The sequence below is a fragment of the Diaphorina citri genome, unplaced genomic scaffold, assembly GCF_000475195.1.
Source record: "Diaphorina citri unplaced genomic scaffold, Diaci psyllid genome assembly version 1.1 scaffold11, whole genome shotgun sequence".
NCBI classification, from domain to species: domain Eukaryota; kingdom Metazoa; phylum Arthropoda; class Insecta; order Hemiptera; family Psyllidae; genus Diaphorina; species Diaphorina citri.
The window spans coordinates 194,522-212,324 of record NW_007377450.1 but is presented as its reverse complement, the minus strand read 5'-3'; the positions used below and the strand labels follow the sequence as shown (position 1 = coordinate 212,324).

General features: G+C 38.6%; 2 protein-coding genes across 2 annotated transcripts in view; one reads left to right on the top strand and one right to left on the bottom strand.

The window, feature by feature from the left end:
* The window catches only part of LOC103506302 (head-specific guanylate cyclase), a 164,946-nt gene extending 160,405 nt beyond the window's left edge, over positions 1–4,541 (top strand). Inside the window, exons 11-13 of the mRNA XM_017442885.2 lie at positions 3,317–3,460; positions 3,628–3,782; positions 4,139–4,541. Of these exons, the coding sequence (XP_017298374.2) occupies positions 3,317–3,460; positions 3,628–3,782; positions 4,139–4,322 (483 nt within the window). The 3' untranslated portion in view covers positions 4,323–4,541. The remainder of the gene's footprint in view (positions 1–3,316; positions 3,461–3,627; positions 3,783–4,138) is intronic.
* Positions 4,348–14,438, bottom strand: LOC103506293. Its single transcript, XM_008470680.2, has 14 exons — positions 14,425–14,438; positions 13,771–14,027; positions 13,355–13,413; positions 12,874–13,181; positions 12,339–12,534; positions 10,775–10,956; positions 10,274–10,457; positions 9,242–9,370; positions 8,622–8,970; positions 7,120–7,190; positions 6,433–6,714; positions 5,032–5,148; positions 4,496–4,702; positions 4,348–4,398 (listed from the first exon to the last, which is right to left on the bottom strand). Exons 1-14 carry the CDS (start codon positions 14,436–14,438, stop codon positions 4,348–4,350), a joined length of 2,406 nt encoding a protein of 801 aa, XP_008468902.2.
* Between the last annotated feature and the right edge of the window lie 3,365 nt (positions 14,439–17,803).

Genomic DNA, 17,803 nt, shown 5'->3' with positions numbered 1-17,803 from the left:
TTTTTTTTTTTGAAAATTTTTCTAAGTCCGAAGTTCGAAGCAACATTGACTTTGGTTGATATCTGGATGAGTGACTGTGCGATTTTTACAAAATTGTTACAGTCGCGTCCTTGGACCATACCGGGATGGCATACCAAATTTCATTGCTCTAGGACAAACCGTTCTTGAGATATTTTGTATACCACCTTTTAAAAATTTCCCATTTAAACCTGTAGTACACACATACGTACATACATACATACGTACATACATACATACGTACAGACCATGGGCTAAAAATCACTTTTTGTTCTACTTTTTCCCATTTAAACCTGTAGTACGTACGTACGTAACGTACAGACCATGGGCTAAAAACCACTTTTTTGAATCAGGGTCAAAACACGGATATTTCCAACCATTTCCCGATTTTGAAAATTTGGACCGATTGCAATACTTTCATTACTAGTATAGCTCCGCTATCAAGCGCGCCGGGAGGCGCGCGAACGTCAAGAGTTCGCAGCACCGCCCGGCCTATATTAACACGAAACAGAATTTCAGCGTTTTTCGGCATACTGTAGTAATAGAAAGTAAAAAAGTAATAAATTATGTAATTGTAAGATTCGTAAGTAAATGTGACATCTTCACCATTTGGCTCATGAACACCGCGTAAGTATTTGTATGAATGCCGTGAAATTATTTACGTACCTATGCAATGTGCAACAAAACAAAGATTGGTGGAAATGTCGGATTTACAACTTCACATCCCTTCAGATTTCAAGGTACCTAACTATGTAGATGCAATGTGCAACAAAACAAAGATTGGTGGAAATGTCGGATTTACAACTTCACATCCCTTCAGATTTCAAGGTACCTAACTATGTAGTATGTAACTAACAAGGTGAATAGGAACGATTTATTATAGGCGGAAGTGTTGTGCTCTATATTAAAACGAAGTGCTTCGTAAATGTATTGTATTTTAGGGGAACTATAACGGGATCCATCAAGAGATTTAGTTCTCAGGATATTGACAACTAATTAAACATGAAGAGAGAGAGAGAGAGGCAGAGAGAATTAGGGAGAGAGAGTTCAATAATCCCAAAAGGCTAATGGAGATGAAAAAGATTAGTGTCTGAGTAATAATGGTTTTAGGATAAACTAAGACCGTACTGGTAAATAAATTATGTGGTACATTACATGTCCCGGGGGAATATAAGAGAAAAGAATGAAGACTGTTTGGTCTAGGGCTAGGATTGAAAAATGGTTTTATTTTCCAATCCCTAGTCCTCAGAAAGAGAGACCACAAAAGAAAAAACTTTTTTTTACTTTCTATTACTACAGTTTAGCGGCTATACTAGTAATGAAAGTATTGCAATCGGTCCAAATTTTCAAAATCGGGAAATGGTTGGAAATATCCGTTTTGGGATGCCCTGATGTCAAAAAAGTGATTTTTAGCCCATGGTCTGTACGTATGTATGTATGTATGTACGTACGTACGTACGTACATACATACATACAACAGGTTTAAAAAGTGATTTTTAGCCCATGGTCTGTACGTATGTATGTATGTATGTATGTATGTACGTACGTACGTATGTATGTATGTTTGTACTACAGGTTTAAATGGGAAAATCTTAATGGGGACTTTTGAGACAAGAAAAACTGTTTTTACATGTATTTTTCCTATGGCGCACATTAAAAGTGGACACACTGTATACCTAAAGATGTATAAACATGCGAAAATGTACATAAGATTTAATATAATTTAACTACGTTCGTAAACCCAAATAACCAATATAATTATGTCCAATATTGTACATAGATATCTACATAACTTTACGGATAAGTATTTTAGGGACCTAGTTTAAACTAATGATTAATTGAATATCATTTGATAAGCCCAATTCTTGAAAAAGATGGTTTACCTACATAGTGTTCTACTTACTTAAATTAAACTCTAAATACCTACTTAAAATGTACTTGGGAAAAAATTAAATCCTTTGTACAAATTTAAGATAATTCTATTAGAATCTATTTTTATTTTATTTTATATTATTATTATTTTTTTTCTTTTTTTACTGACGGTAAAGATGAACAATTGACTAGTGAATATATAGGTAGGTAGTGCTGATTTAAGCACCTAACTACAACACCCTCTTTTTCAAGAGTGGGCCCCTAGTCATTATAAGAACTCACAGCTTTAATTTTTTTTTTCTATTTTCTAAAAGTCTATAGTCTATACACACCTATTGTTTTAAGTTTTTGTTTACCTACTCTGACGTGATTTTCTTCGTGTAAGTAAGTTAATTGTAAGTCCTATTGTAATTAGAGCACTTTACAAAATTAATTTTAATTTTATTTAATACAAACTGATGAAGTTGGCCGCCGTAGGCGGTCGATTTCGGACTTTGAAAATTTTTCAAAAAAAAAAGTTCAATTTTTGGACACTTTTTAATGATCCCTCATTACATGGGGAGTATTTTAAGATAGGAAATTTTCGACCAAAAATCGGCCGCCGTAGGCGGCTCAGGCTCGGGACTTAGAAATTTTTTTTTTTTATTATTTATTTTTTTTTTTTTTTTCAAATACGTATTCCGTAAATGTAATAGAAAGTCGTGTGATGTTCACACCAGATTTTTCTTTTTAACTTCGGTCCTCAAAATAGATTGGAAGGTAAGTACAAGCAGAGTATTCCCGTAAAAAACAAGAGCATAACCGGATCACAATGGTACCCCTCACAGGAAAGGTAGGAGAGAAAGACCAGAGGAAAAAGTTTTGCATTTTCATTTCCAAGCTTTTTTCAATGACCTTTGTTGCTTCATGATTTTGATTAATGATTGGCATACCTACTTCCCCTCGTTATTACCTCCTCTTCCAATCTTCCTCTCCATCCTGGTGTCTCCCCTTATTATCTCCCTTTTTTTCCAATTCATCCCTTTTTTCCCTCCCTCAAGTTTAATTCAGTACATTTGCCGATACGGGAAATGAGGGTGGTATCGTTTCACAATGAAGCCTGGATATTATTCTACATCCTACAGGAAGGTAGAGGTTCGTTTTAATCAGGTATCACTGGGTGTTGGAAAAGTTTTGGGTTTCGTGGGATAGAATATTGTGAGTGGGTGAGCTGTACAAAAGACCAACTCTTTTCAGTGGACGACTCAGTCATTGAGTCTCCTTATAGGGAGCTGAAGAGTGTGTTATAGGGGTAGGGAGTTAGGATCTGACTCATTGACCGAGTCGTCCACTGAAAAGAGTAGTTCTTTTTTTACAACTCACTCACTCGGTACATCTAGTCCTTGAAAACAGAGTATATTGTGTTTTTTACTTTGTATTCTTCCAGGTGGAGACAATAGGGGACGCCTACTGTGTGGCAGGAGGCCTTCATAAGACGCAAAGTACGCATGCGCAGAGAATAGCCTGGATGGCACTCAAGATGATTCACACATGCGCAAGTCATTCCACGCATGACGGAAAGCCTATCAAGGTAAACTACAACTACCAACCTATTTTTATTTTATTTTAATTTAATTTATTTTTTTTTCTCAAGCCTAATAGCTTAGAGTAAGTACTTTACTTCAGGTCAGAGTTTTACGACCCGCTGTTGTTTTGAAGATGCGATGGATAGATGACTCTCATCTTGCTGTGTTTCAGATGAGAATTGGACTGCACACAGGCACGGTTCTAGCCGGGGTAGTGGGGGTCAAAATGCCCCGCTACTGTCTATTTGGGCACAATGTCACCGTGGCCAACAAATTCGAATCCGGGAGTGAGCCCCTGAGAATCAATATCAGTCCTACTACCTATGAGTAAGTGTCTTTTTTAAGGAGTTCAAAAAGTCACTGTATAACTGTTTGGTTTTTAAGTGACGCCATGACGGTGGTTTTTCTCTCCTTTGGGCGAGAAGATGATTAGCCTTGTTTTTCTGAAATCAAGATAAAATCATCTACATAATATTAAGAAACAAGATGTAAAAGATTGGTGGAAAGTAAAGACTGTAAAATAAAATAAACTAAAATGGACTGTAAAGTGGACACCATGTGATCCTACAGAAGAAAAAAGAACGCTATAAAACATATGTAGATAGAAACTATTTGAAAGGCAATACTAGGTATAATATTCTCGTATACTTGAATAACCATTATCTTCACATTCGTCCCCTTAGATGTCTCCGAAATACGGAGCACTTCACATTCGAGCCCCGTAGTCGAGAGCTTCTGCCCAAAGGATTTCCAGAGAACATTCCCGGGATTTGCTATTTCGTCAATGACTACCGACATCCGAGTCTGCCCTCTGAGGAACCCCTGGAAAAGCACATAGACCGGGCGGTGGAAGATTTGGACGAGTGAAGCGGATGTACCATGAACCACACCGTCACAGCCATAAGTCTATGCGCACAACAGCCTTTGTAACGTGGGCTGTACTCTTCAATCTCAAGATTATTGGGATTTGCTTTTTGTTTGATAGACCGAATGGTGATGACAGAATAAAGAAAAGATATCTCCTTGAAAAACATATTTACACAGGAACGAAATTTTGTCGCATAATGGTAATCGAATTTGAGTCTTTCATCGGTGACATTTCTCGAGGACGCTGTAGAAGGCTTGATGGTTTGAGATTTCCTTTTCATTTCCAAACTGTCGGGGTGAGGACTTGGCGTCTTGTCCCCAAAAATGCCCTTTTCTTCCGCCATTTTGATCATGTATTCTTCGTCCATACGGGTGATTTCCTGAGGTGATAAAGGGAGAAGAATGTAGTAAACGTAAAGGCCCGTGCCTACTTGTCGTTCGCAAAAAAAATCGTGTCTTGTGTAGTGGGAATACTCTCATTAATAGATTGCCTATAAGATATTCGGGGAAAAAATCGGATGAAACTCACGACAAGTGGGGATGGGTATTTAGAGTGATAAAACTTTTTTCTCTCAATAAATTCTGTGCTGTTGACAAATACAGAATTCTGATGATACCTACAAAGGCAGAGACGGCAGAGAGTAAATTAGGAATACGTTTCAAACGCCTTCAATATTTTTGTGCTATGCAATTTGCATGAGTTATTTACCTTGCGAGCTACAACAGCTATGAAAGCTCCTTCCTCTTCCACAAGAAGACAGTTGTTCTTGTGTCGAGGACACAACTGAGGACACTTGATCGCCTCGAAGTGGTCAGATGGGGGAATCTGAAGGAAACGAAATGTTTTTAAATATTAAATTTCTTATTTACCTATTATTAACAGTTTCATAGCCCAGAGCTATAGCAATTATTTACATTAAATTAACAAAATTACACAAAAATTTGGTACAGAATAAAAATACAAGATTCATACATGATGGATTCAGGGACATCTTAAATATTAAATTTCTGAAATAAAGTAAGGAATCGTAATACCTATCTGTAATAATTATTGTAAAAAGAACAATGTTAGATAGTTTAAGAATGAATTTATAAAACAAAGTAAATAGGCTTTAAAAAAAATTATAAATTTAAAAAAAAAAAAAAAATGGGCTTTTGTCAGCCAAATAAATCATAATGAACATGAAGTTTTCAGTCTTTAGTTCAGACAAATTCACTTATCTAAATTTAATCAACACAAAACACAAACTTTGTTGGACACCAAAATCCATAGGTACTCCCAAGAGTCCCAAGTGAAAACAGCGTATCCATGAGTTACTTTTAACACATTACATGACGTCGTTCTATATCCAAGGTGTATACCGGGAACACACTACAGATTTCATACTAAGACTTCTGTTGTCCGAAAGCTTAGATGAGATTTGGTCTGAAGAGATGATGACATATTTGAATTTGAAATACAACACGGGGTGGTGCGTCGGCACCATGTTTGCCTACAGTATGATTAATGTGTTCAGCAGCCTCTTCTTCTCAACACTCATCATGCTGCTAGCCATATTCCTGTTGAGGCATTTCAAGAGGGAACCAAAATATATCGTGTCGACCTTCCTCAAGAATGAATGTGTCGCCACCGGAGCAAGCATATGGGCAATGGAAGGCGATACATGTAGAGAGAGGACACCTAAGCAAGAAGTACCTGAACGTATTGTGCATTGTGAAAACCTGAGTATCCTCAAGAAATGTATACGTGAAGGATATACATCGGAGAATAAACCAAGGAGCAAGCTAGGGACGTCCAAACAACACGAGAGTAGTAAGAAGAGTGTCACCATTAATGCGAGTGTCATTGAACATCCATAAGACATTGTTATTCAATTAGCTTTATTCTTGCGCTTCCTTTGATATTAGTCTATTTTTTTAGAGCATTATTGTGGCAGACCCGACATCCAAAATTTTGTGTTTAGGTGACCTTGACTGGGATGTGCACCCGTGACCTCCTGATTACGAGGCGAACCCTTGAAAACTGAGCGCCAAGGGCCATTGAGCTACAAAAGGGGGAAAAACAGAGGCACTTGTCTAGAAGGCACGGATGTGGAAACAAAGCTTTTACCTTGACTTCCCGAGAAGACTTCTCTCGCTCGCTCAAAGGCTCGGTAGGTGTAAACTGAATGTCCGCGATAGTGACTATCTCATGGGGTTCCTTCTTCCCCTCCACCAATATATCGGGAGTAGGGGAAAGGGGCGTGTCGCTCGGTAGGGGAGGTAGAGGCGAGTCTACAGGGAGGGGAGGGAGAGGCGTGTCTAAGGCGCGAGGGGTGCTATCTGTGGGAAGTCGCGGGGAACTGTCCAGTCGATCATCAGCACCTGTGCGGGGCGTCTCGTCTATGTTAACCTGTGAGTTGAGGTTGAAAATAATGTTCATTATTACATACCTACTTACCTAGGAAGTTTTTCACTTGGATCACTAATGGTTTAATAGAATGGCACGTGTGTTCACGTAAAAGTCTGAACAAGCTGGGCTCGTCCCTCCGGGAATTTTTTAGCCCGTAATTTATTCGATCGTGATTAGAGAAAATCAATACCTACATATGTACCTAGTACCTACCTAATTTGTTCAATATCCAGTTTATTAGGTATTATTCTTGATTTAATTTTTTGATTTTACTTTCATGTAATGATTCAAAATCAATACTAGAACCCCTTGCTCGGCGTAGCTTGACATATGTGACGCTAAAATCGGTCTTAAATTATCGATTCCCCTTTCGAATGATAATAAAATAATAATACAAAGTTTTACCTGTTTAGAAGTGACAGTAGTGAGCATGTACTTTTCTGTGGCGTAGTTGTTCATTTCGGTGATGACGGAATCTATCATGTCCTCGTTTTCTAGCGTCACCTTCCCCTTTTTTTTTTTTTTTTTTTTTTTTTTTTTTTTTTTTTTTGGTAAAAAGTTTCGGTAACTGTTGATTATAGGACCGAATAATTCATACATAGATTTCGTGTAGGAGGGAATGCTGAATGCTGTTAGTATGTTTGATTGATATTGAAAGTAGTAGTCATTTCTTATAGAAAAATTTAGCTTACAATTTATAACTACACTAGGAAATAATCCGACTCTTTAGAAGGTATCATGTAGATTCGTAGATAGATATACAGAATATGCGTAGAAAAATTCATAAACGGCTAAATAATTTTCAAATGGATTGAGTGCTAAATTGAAATATGTACGTTCAAAAATGTGTACGTTCACTTGTAAAATGTTTTAGTAAAACAGAACTTTCCTTTTGTAAAATGATTCTCTCCTTGAATTAGTCCAAGCAATAGCTTAGAATACAAAAATGATGTTTTAGTAACTTCATTTACTATTGAATAAGTTAATTTTTAAGTAAGTTACTTGGTAAAGAAAGGGGACTAACGCTAATATTAACTTATAAATAAAATTACTTTGTCATAAGTAATTTTCATTGTATTTTTAAAAATAAGATAGTTATAGGTAGTACTTATTTAAGTCCTTCATTGAAAAATATGTATTTTTTGTTCACACAAAATATTTTTTTCTCCCTTCTATTTTGGTAGAAAATAGAGAGACCTACTTACTGAGGTAGGTAATGAAATTTTTCGATGTCCTACAAGTTTGAAATATAGTCTATAATTTCCTATTGCCATTTTAGACTAAGCATTGTATAAGAATTAAGTTTATTTATTTTATAAACTATTATACAATAACTCATGTTATTCAGTGTTAATTCTCGAGTTTAACTACTTTGTTGGTGAAGATGGGACTGGCAAACTAGATATCTTCTTTAGAAACTCTATCAAATCGACTTGAAAATATATCCCTATCGACCTAACTTGTTCTTTAATTGTATCTACAAACTACCTTCTTGAGTAAGAGCATTGGGATTCAAATTTGTTACAGTAGGTCAATCGAGTCTGCCAGTTTCATGCTTACATTTCTTGTTGTACATAGCAATAAAGTCTATCTGTTTCCTAGAATCATTACTATTATAAAAATCGCCTATTTCATTTAGGTGACTTTCTTTCAGACATGGTTAATTAAATAAATATTCAAAGAGTGTCAAGCTTGGAGGGTAGAGCGTCTGCTTTATAAGCGCTAGGCCGCGGGTTTGATTCCCGCCCGGGGTGGATTTTATCCTGATGGGATAATGTTCGTTCCCGGAACGGCTGGTTTTCTCCTATCCTGTCTTCTTTTATCTCCTATTTCGGGACGATAAGACCCTAGCAGTTACAGCTCCCTCTATCAAATCTCTTGAAAAAAAGAGGGTCAAAGAGTTTTACTCTTCCCCACATAGCTGGAACTCTCCACCGTATCACTGTACTCTATCGTCCGCACCGCTACAGGGGCAGGACTAAGCCGCGTCTCTCGATATCCCCGAGACCGGAACAGTCTCAACGGGAGCCGAGACTTTTGCCCGCCTCGTATTTTCTGCAGCACCGACTTGAACACACAGCGCCACCAGCGCCGGGGCTCGCTTGACTGGGATTCTCTCAGTCGGTATCCGCCAAGCACGGGGATGCCGGCGGTGTGATGGTGATCCCGCGGGCAGGGGATGAGGGCGGGATGGGGCACGTGAACCTCGCGCCGGAGAGACGCTACGGTGGGCGCCATGATACGAGCCATCTGATCCTGAGGATAGGATAGAATAGAATATACCTTGTTTATCCTGCTCGAATGAGACTAAAAAGCTACATTACCCCGCAGTCTAAACAAGGTCTCGTGTATTTTATGGGTTAAACAACATATTACAATATATTTCGAGACGATAAGACCTTAACAGTTACAGTTCCCTCTATCAAACAAGAATATCAATGGCTCAGAATTTCGATGATCTTCGGTGGTATTTGGGAATGTATTGTTTCTTGTGCTCTCACTATTTCTCATGCCCTCACTGACTAACCTGAGGGCGAGACATGGCCAGTCTCAATGTTTTCCTCTGCACTTCCATGTGACCTTGAATATATTTCCCCACCACTTCATTCTCAAAGTCATCGCTAAGCAGATTGAGCAACAGGTCTAGATCTCCATCCTACAACAGAAATATAAAGAGTTAATACTTCTATGGAAAGAAAGTATATCAGCACTGAAAACAATATTAAGGTGTGTCTAAACATGGTCGACCGGCCGTCGATTAACGAGATAAATCTATGTTGTCGAGGAAATAAAAATAATACAAGATATAAAAAATATAAGGAACAGAATAAGGAAATGGTTGGGTGATGTACATTATAAACAAAAAATAATAAAAATAATCGAAGAATAATAAAAATAAGAAATATATACCTACTTATCAAAAATAAAATGAAAAAAAAATGCATTCACACCTTGAAAGCGAGAAATCATAACCAGACACACACAAACAACTTGAAAGATATCTATAACATAATTAATTTAATTAAATATGTATCTTTTATTTATCAAAAGACCCAACACATGCCAAGGCACATTGGGTCTTTTTCAACTAGGGATATATAAACAAGAGACAATTGATAGGCGATGACAATATTGTAATTAGGTATTTTCGTTGAATACCAATTGAAATGGTGTGGGTATTTAATAGACTTCATGGTAATCGATATAGTAATCGAAACAATTTGGATCCCCACACTAATTCAATTGTTATTTCAAACAAATTTCAATTGCTATTCAATATTGTTTTTGTTTGTTTATCAATTATAATGTTCTTTGTGTACAAATAAAACAAAGTAGGTATTTTGTTTTAAAGAAAAACTGAGTAGGTACCTACATAGCTTACAGTAATTGAAAAGCGACCAGTGCAGTGGTGGGATTACCAGAACAAAAACAAACTTTAAAAAGCTACAGAATTAGTAAGGGAAGTCCTTAGTAATACTGTGATATCCACAATAAGCTGAGCTTCACCACAAAGGAATAATACTAATTAACTAATTGATGATGGTGAAAAAACATTTACCTTGGCCACAACCAGTTCAATAGGGTCTTTGACGGCCGTGTTAGTATTAGGGGGCGTGGCCAACACTGCCACAACATTCTCCAGACTTTTGGCCGAGGGCCGGATTTGTGTGAACTCATCCGAGTACAATTCCAAGTTGGAGAAGCCCATGTCCGCCGTGAATGTGTGGAGTTGTTCCTCTCGCCTGTTATGATGATGAAGAAGAAGGAGAAGAAGAAAGAAGAAATCTGTTTAATTGAACAAAAACCAGTCTAGTAGGGTAGTGCGTCTGTCTTGAAAGAGCTAGGTCGCGGTTCCGCCCGGGGCGAACCTAGAAACAGATAACTAAAGGTGTGTCCACACTTGGTCGACCCGCCATCATAGATGTCGACTGAACCGTCTACACGGCCTCGACAACATTGTGTCCCCCCTCGATCGACGGCTGGTCAACTAGGTATATTCGGACACAGGTTAAGGCTCGTTCTCGGAACGGCTGGCTTTCTCTTATCCTGTTCAGCTCACCTGGGTCCTACCCCGTAGACTCGTAGTTTATCCTCAGGCTCATGATTGACATTAGTCAGAAGAGAGGCCATATAACCCACAGTGGAAGGGATGTCAAAGTGGGACATGATAACGCTACCTGTAAGCTTCTCATCCAACATGAACTTGCATAGGAGGGCGGGACCCAAACAGTAGGATCGATCCTGAAGATGGAAAAATGAGAATATTAATATTAGTGTTAGATTCTGACGGGACTGTGAAGAATATAAGTTACTGGTGTTATTCTTATTAGTGAGTGGCCTTGGAAACATGAAGGTTTCAGTTTGTGACCTTGAAATAACGACAATGTCAGTTAGACAGTTAGCAACCTTGAAAAAAATCAATTTAAACAAACCAAATGGCTACCTTAGTGAGATTGTTGTTACCTGGGTAGATACCTATGGGTAAATATAAATTATTAAAGAATCATCAATCACCTGCAGTATACAGACTCTTCAATGTATTTATCATGTTATTGACTAACATCTTGGTATGTACATCATAATAAAAGCTACCTATACAGAATACGTATGTACATATAGAAGAAACTTCCACCCTCGTTTCCACTCTCGCGACGGCAGAGGTTTCTGATCTATCAGAACTTTCATGATATTGTGGAAATCTATTAAACTTTTTCTAACTAGATAGGAAGAATGGAAAATAAAGCAAAAAGTAGAACTTTTTTATTTTTCCTGATCGGAAATAGGTCGACAGGAAAATTTACATAGTTTGTGAGATACAAAGTAGGTTCCTATGACTACTAAGTACCAGCTACAGTGTGTTGAAATAGCTTGTACGTAGGTAGATAAATATTTCAAAGAATTCAAAGTATTTCAAAGGTTTCTTGACTTTCTTGTGTTTCAAAGGTTCGTTCAAATATTTCCAGCTCTCTCATCGAAATATGACGAAAAAAAGTCAAAATACTTAGGTAGAGGTAGGATAGGTAAGTATCTAAAGGGGGAAAATGGCATGTGAAAAACAGAAATGTTTTTACCCCTGCTTTTCTTGTCTCACCCAGTAATTTTAATCGAACATCCAATAAACAAAAAAAGAAATACATTTTATTCGAGAAGGCAGAATAAATTGAATAGTAGCATCGTGGGATGTCATTGTTTTCAATATGACTGTAATCATGCGATGACTACCAAGGTTTCAAAACATACGTTACGAGATATCTGTACACCATGACTAGAAAAAAATAAAAAAGATTTTGAAACGTGTCGTTTAGGTTTTAGGTAAATGTGACATCTCCACTATTGGACTCGATAGCATAATTATTTGTATGAATGCCGTGAAATTATTTAAGTATGCAATGTGCAACAAAAAATTGGTGGAGATGTCTGATTTACAGGAAAAGAGCAATACCTACCTACAGCTTCATTTTTACTTTATTTTTTAATCAGGTATATTATTATTATAATCTGCTAAATTTATTTAGCAGGTTTTATTGTGCTAACTAAGCTGGCAAGGGACATCACTTGCTTCCTCTTTAGGCAATTATAAGTACCGAATTATGTCCAATTTCACTCGAACTATGTATGTCTACCTGTAGTACCAACATGTGGTTGGTGATGAGATGAGAGCTCAGGAATTCCTTCAGATCACTAGGTAGGACATGTATGTAGCCTGGGAGAGTATGATCGCCCATGAAACAGTCCAAGGGCACTTCGAACTCACTGGGCTTGAGTTGACCGCGCGGATAATAGCCCATTTCCGTCAACAGGGTTTCAACTTCGACGATTCTGAAAGCATAGGTCTTAAGAATTTGGTAGACTACCTTTTTACAGGGGCATTAGACTGGGGGATTGAGGCGAAGGATGGCAGATGATCCTTTTCAATCGCCCATCAGGGGTGCATGGAAGGACTAGGTACTTCAAAAGGGGGGCATTAGACAGTCAGGATAATGCCCGCCAATCACGATGAGTTCTATCGTATGCGATGGACTGATCGATCACAGCATGCGAAAAAACTTATTGTGAGTGGCGGGCTTAAAGGAACCTTTCGTCCTATCTGAGTAGAATAAACAAAATATATGTATTCCATTCTATTCTACAGATTTCCATGATTTCCCTCGAACTTACGTGGTTTTGGCAAAGTTGACCCAACCGTTGAGCGCCACTTTCTCAGTACAGCGTTGCTGAAACTTATAATCCTGCAGGTGACTTGGCAACAATGTAGTCAGTTTCAATGCGTTGTTGCGAATGCGTATCCTCGCTACAGCAGCCGCAATCTGGATCCGATTCCGCCACACTTGACGGATGAGGGTGTCGAAGTTATGGTCAGTGTACCAGTGATCGTCTTCCGGACTGTTTGTCTCAATGCGGGGCTTGAAGTTGAGTTTGTACATATCGTAGGTGAACAGCCACACGAGATGTGTCATGTCTGTGAACTGAGCTTGCAACAGAAATCAGAAACTAAGAACGAAGGGTAAATTTTACAAACAACGCAATCTGTCATTTCTTTTAAGACAAAATCCTACGTAAAGTTTGTACAAGAGCTTTAAAACATTCATCTGATGTACTATGTGGGTACTGCTACTGAGTAAGACTCTACTGAACTAACCTGAGGGTGGGCTGTATAGAAATCGACTTCCACCAGAGCTTTCTGCAGGACACTCTTATCTGGAACATAAAACATCGAACATTTGTAACAAAGGAGGTCTTATTGTCTAGAAACCACAGAGAGCAGAAGGAGAGGAGGATTAGAGAACCTTATGTTTATATGTATCTGTTTAGGATAAATCTCGCCCGAGTGAAATCGAATCCACGACCAAGTGCTTATAAAGGTTTGTCCAAACATAGTCGACCCAGTCGATTGACGTTGACTTAAAAACGTACACTGCTTCGACAACATAGATTCACCTCGTCGATCGACGACATCGATTATGTGTGGATACAGCTTAAGACAGGAGCGCTACCCTCCAAGCTAACTAGTCTGACTTAAATAACCTAAATGTATTGAATTGTGTGGTGACGTACATCTTAATACATCTCCCAGGAGGGCATAGACGCGCTTCATTTCTTCGCGATTTTCAAACCGCACGCCGGGATCCCGCACGAAGACCCGCGCAGCTTTGGCCAAATCTGCCAGAGACCACGTGACATCCGGTAGATGCGCTGTGGACGCTTTGGACACCAGAGAGACATCGTCAAGACTTGTGCTGTACGAGATGAGAGTGTCTAACTTGCGGGTCTTGGGACGGGTGATGACTGGCGTGATGGGGGCCCCGGGACATCTGGGGAGAAAGAGGGAAAGTTATTAATGTGCATGTCTTTTAGGAGCCTATTTCTGGACCCAAGTTCTGAAAAGGATAATGCAAATGCATCTTTTTATAGGTACATTCGACATGCGTAAATATGTCACCATTACTCACCTTAAATATAGGTAGACCTATTATTACCTGTGGTATGCTCTGTACTACAGCCGTGATGGGGGTTTGACGTTTTGGCTCTTATTAGCAGGCAGTGGTCGTAATCCGCTCTACATAAGGGAATGCGGCACGTCATTTATTTTAGGATTTTGGTACAATTTCCCCATACTTCGTTTATTTTTGCACTTCAAATTTCGTCAACTTTTATAATAGTTAGGTAGGGTGCAATATTCAAGGGACATGGAACGGGAGCTAGGTCTACAGTCTCACGTACATGGGGGCTAGGTCTGTTGACCTCCTAGATTCGCCACTGATATAACCTCCTGCCCTGTGATGAACTCTAGTGTTTTGTGTCACTTAAACGACTCTTCATTTGAATTTCTTAGCACGCACACACAACACTACAGAATATAATAGTAGCAAGGAGCAAAATAGTAGGAGACACTAGGTTATAAGCAGTTGCTTAAGACAGAGGAGACATTTCAGGGCAGTGGCGTAGGTTATACTTTCTTGGGGGCCCCGCAAGGTTTCGAATAGGGGCCCTTTAGTTCAATGGCAGATCGACGGGGGGCTGAATGCTCCAAACTACAGACGCGGGACAAGTAACTGTCCCTTTGGGGGGTGGAATATACGCTAGTGATTCAGGTCATGGGTGGAAGGAAAATTAAGTCGCATTGAGAGTGGAGTAGGCATTTAGATATAATTTGGCGTGAACTGAAGGAACTAACGTAAATTTTTTAACCCCTTGTTCTGCTACGCGACTGGAAGAGAAATAGGTCTGTACAGGTAAGTAGGTATGTAAAGTAAGGTGTGCAATTCAATTAAGAATAAACTTATCTGGACAAAAAGTCGAAACATCGCGTGAGATCAGGCTATCCTAGTATAACTTCGGGAAAGTTTGTATTCGTAGGTGGTCTAAAAAAAAGTACCTATAGTAGGTAGATCTGGTAGATACTGTAGATAGGTAGCTCTTATATTATGATGCTCAGCAGGTAAGAATTTTGAAGCCTCTTTAGAAACTTCCTACACAAAAGTTTATGTAAATATAGGTAGGTATTACCTATAAAAAAATTAACTATAGTATAGTATGTACCTCAAGTTAGGTAGGTACCTACCTACTTAGTTTTTTTTGATGAGAAATATCACGCCAACTGTACGAGGGAAAAAAGTGGAAGCAACATTATGTTACCTGTCAAAAAATTGGAAGCTTTTAAAACAACCAACTTTTTTGACACTAACTTACGTAAAAGGTAAGTTAGTGTCAAAAGGGCAGACGTGCAAAAGGTACCTACCTATTATGTTACCACAGTGGTGTGGTGGAATTTTTTTTTCCGTGTCCGTGATTTCAAGGTGTTGAAAGGAATGGGGAGTTTTCCCCTGCGGGGTATCGAAACCCGGTCTCCCGGTGTTGTGGTTAGCGCAGTGAGCTTCAGATCTGGAGGTTTAGTGCTTAGGGTCCAAGTCAAGTCATAAAATTATAGGTAGGTAGAGGATGAAACTTTGTGAAGCATTCAAGCTTTTAATAATAATAATGGGAGGGACAAGAAATTGTCCGACAATACGGAGGGAAATTTAGAAATGGGGTTTAAAAAAACTCCTCCCACTCCCTGCTTTATTCCTAAGCTGGCTAAAATAGGTATAATTTTGCTCCTAATCGAGGTAGGTATATCATGCATTAGCATTAGGCACAAATTCAACACATCAATATTGAAAGAGTAAAAAAGTCGAAATTCGGTATCTGTAGGTACTTACCTACAGATCGCTTTTTTTTACTTCCCTTATATTAATAGCATAGGTATAGGTAGGTATAGGAAAGTATAGGTATCTACCTATTGTTTTCTATAAATTTTGCATTTTGTAGGAACCTATGTACAAATACATAGATTAGGTACCTATTACCTACATAAATGATGTCTATTCATGTATTGAAAATCCTACTGATATCGTTATTACTTACCTCCAGAGGAAGGTAAAAAACAACATATGATGGAATTTTTATTTGAAACGATTGCATGTTTCGAGTTTTTTACCTCCAATGTTAGGTACTTAGATAGTATCTGTTCTTTCTAGTGGCGAAGACAATTAGAGAGAATTTTTACTATAGGATTTTGCTAATTTCCACTTTTAAAATTAAAGGTTTACAGATCAAGGATCTAAGTTTTGATCTTTTTTTTTATCAATGTTTTTACAATAATTTACCAACCAACCTAGAATGTAAATCGCTTGTTTTCTGAAATGGTGCCTGAATAATAGGTCGATTTGAAAAACTTTGATTGGGACCTTTGGAGAGCTAATGCAGTTCACTATACTACGTACCTACCTACTAGACTTTATGTTGATGTTGAACATATCAATGAGCTAATGTAAAAATACGGAGACAGTTTTTTTGAAATGGACTGAGATTCGCCCCTGTAGAACAATCATCTTCATACCAAAATATCATGCTCAATGTACTTAGAGAAAGAAGATACATAATGTATGTATTTTATTATTTATGAATAGATTTTTTACATAGAAATAGGTACCTAAAGGTAAAAAGGTGGATCTAACCTACTAACCCCAATTCCATAGCCAACACGTTTTCATTTAGGGAATTGGGTATTTGTTTTTTGTTTGTTTTTTTTTTTTGGGGGGGGGGGGGGGGGGGTCGTGTGTAGGTTGGGATGCTGAAAAATTTAGGTACCTATAACTGCCTTCGGCCAACATGTGAATGTTAAGGAAACTGTATCTAGCATGAGCCTTTAGGGGTTCCATGATGAGCCTTTTTAAGTAAGCTGTAATACATTTTACTGAATTCTAAGATAACCCGTTCTGTTTTTGATTCACAGATAAACAAACTGTTCCAAGGTTTGAAGAGTACCCTGCTGGGTCGTATCAATGATCTCAACTGGCTGGACAACACCACCAAACTGTTCATCACCAACAAGTTAACCCATTTGAACATCCAAGTCATCAACCTGGAGTTTTCCCAGGAGCATATTGAGGAGCTGTTGAAAAATCTGTACGTCCAGGATCACAACTTCCTAGGCAATGTGATCACAAGGTTTAAACTGGCCAGGAAGTTCAACGAGAGCAATCATTTGAGCGTCAGGTGAGAAGGGGTTAAATTAGAATAGAATAGAGGTTTGGACAGAGGGACACTTTTTTGGGTAAACAGCCATGGTCTTTATCGTCCCGAAATCGAAGAGAGAAGGAAGCACGAGCGATCAAGTGACAGCTCTCTTCTACTAGGAGAAAGCAGCCGTTCCCGGAACGGAACGCATTTCCATCAGGGATAAAATCCGCCCGCATATTACTTTTGCTCCGTGCAATTGGTCCGCGCTCGGGCGGGTCCCCATAGCCTAGCCCTTCTTCCACGCAGTCCAGTCGCAATACCTCCACTCCTTATTCGCCTTATAACTAGTCAGCTTTGGTCACGAAGAATAGGAGCGTGGCAGATTTACATTATAAATTAGAGATAGATATGAAGTGATGAAGCATCAGGACATGAGCCGCAAGAGATGACAAGTGAGGCATACCCTAGGTTTTATTGAGTGATCACGATATTGGAACTGAAAAAAGTGTGCGCCTTTGACTCCCGCGGATCTAACAACGACGAAAGACCCTTATGAGTATTTGGTACAGGATATGGTCGATGTCTT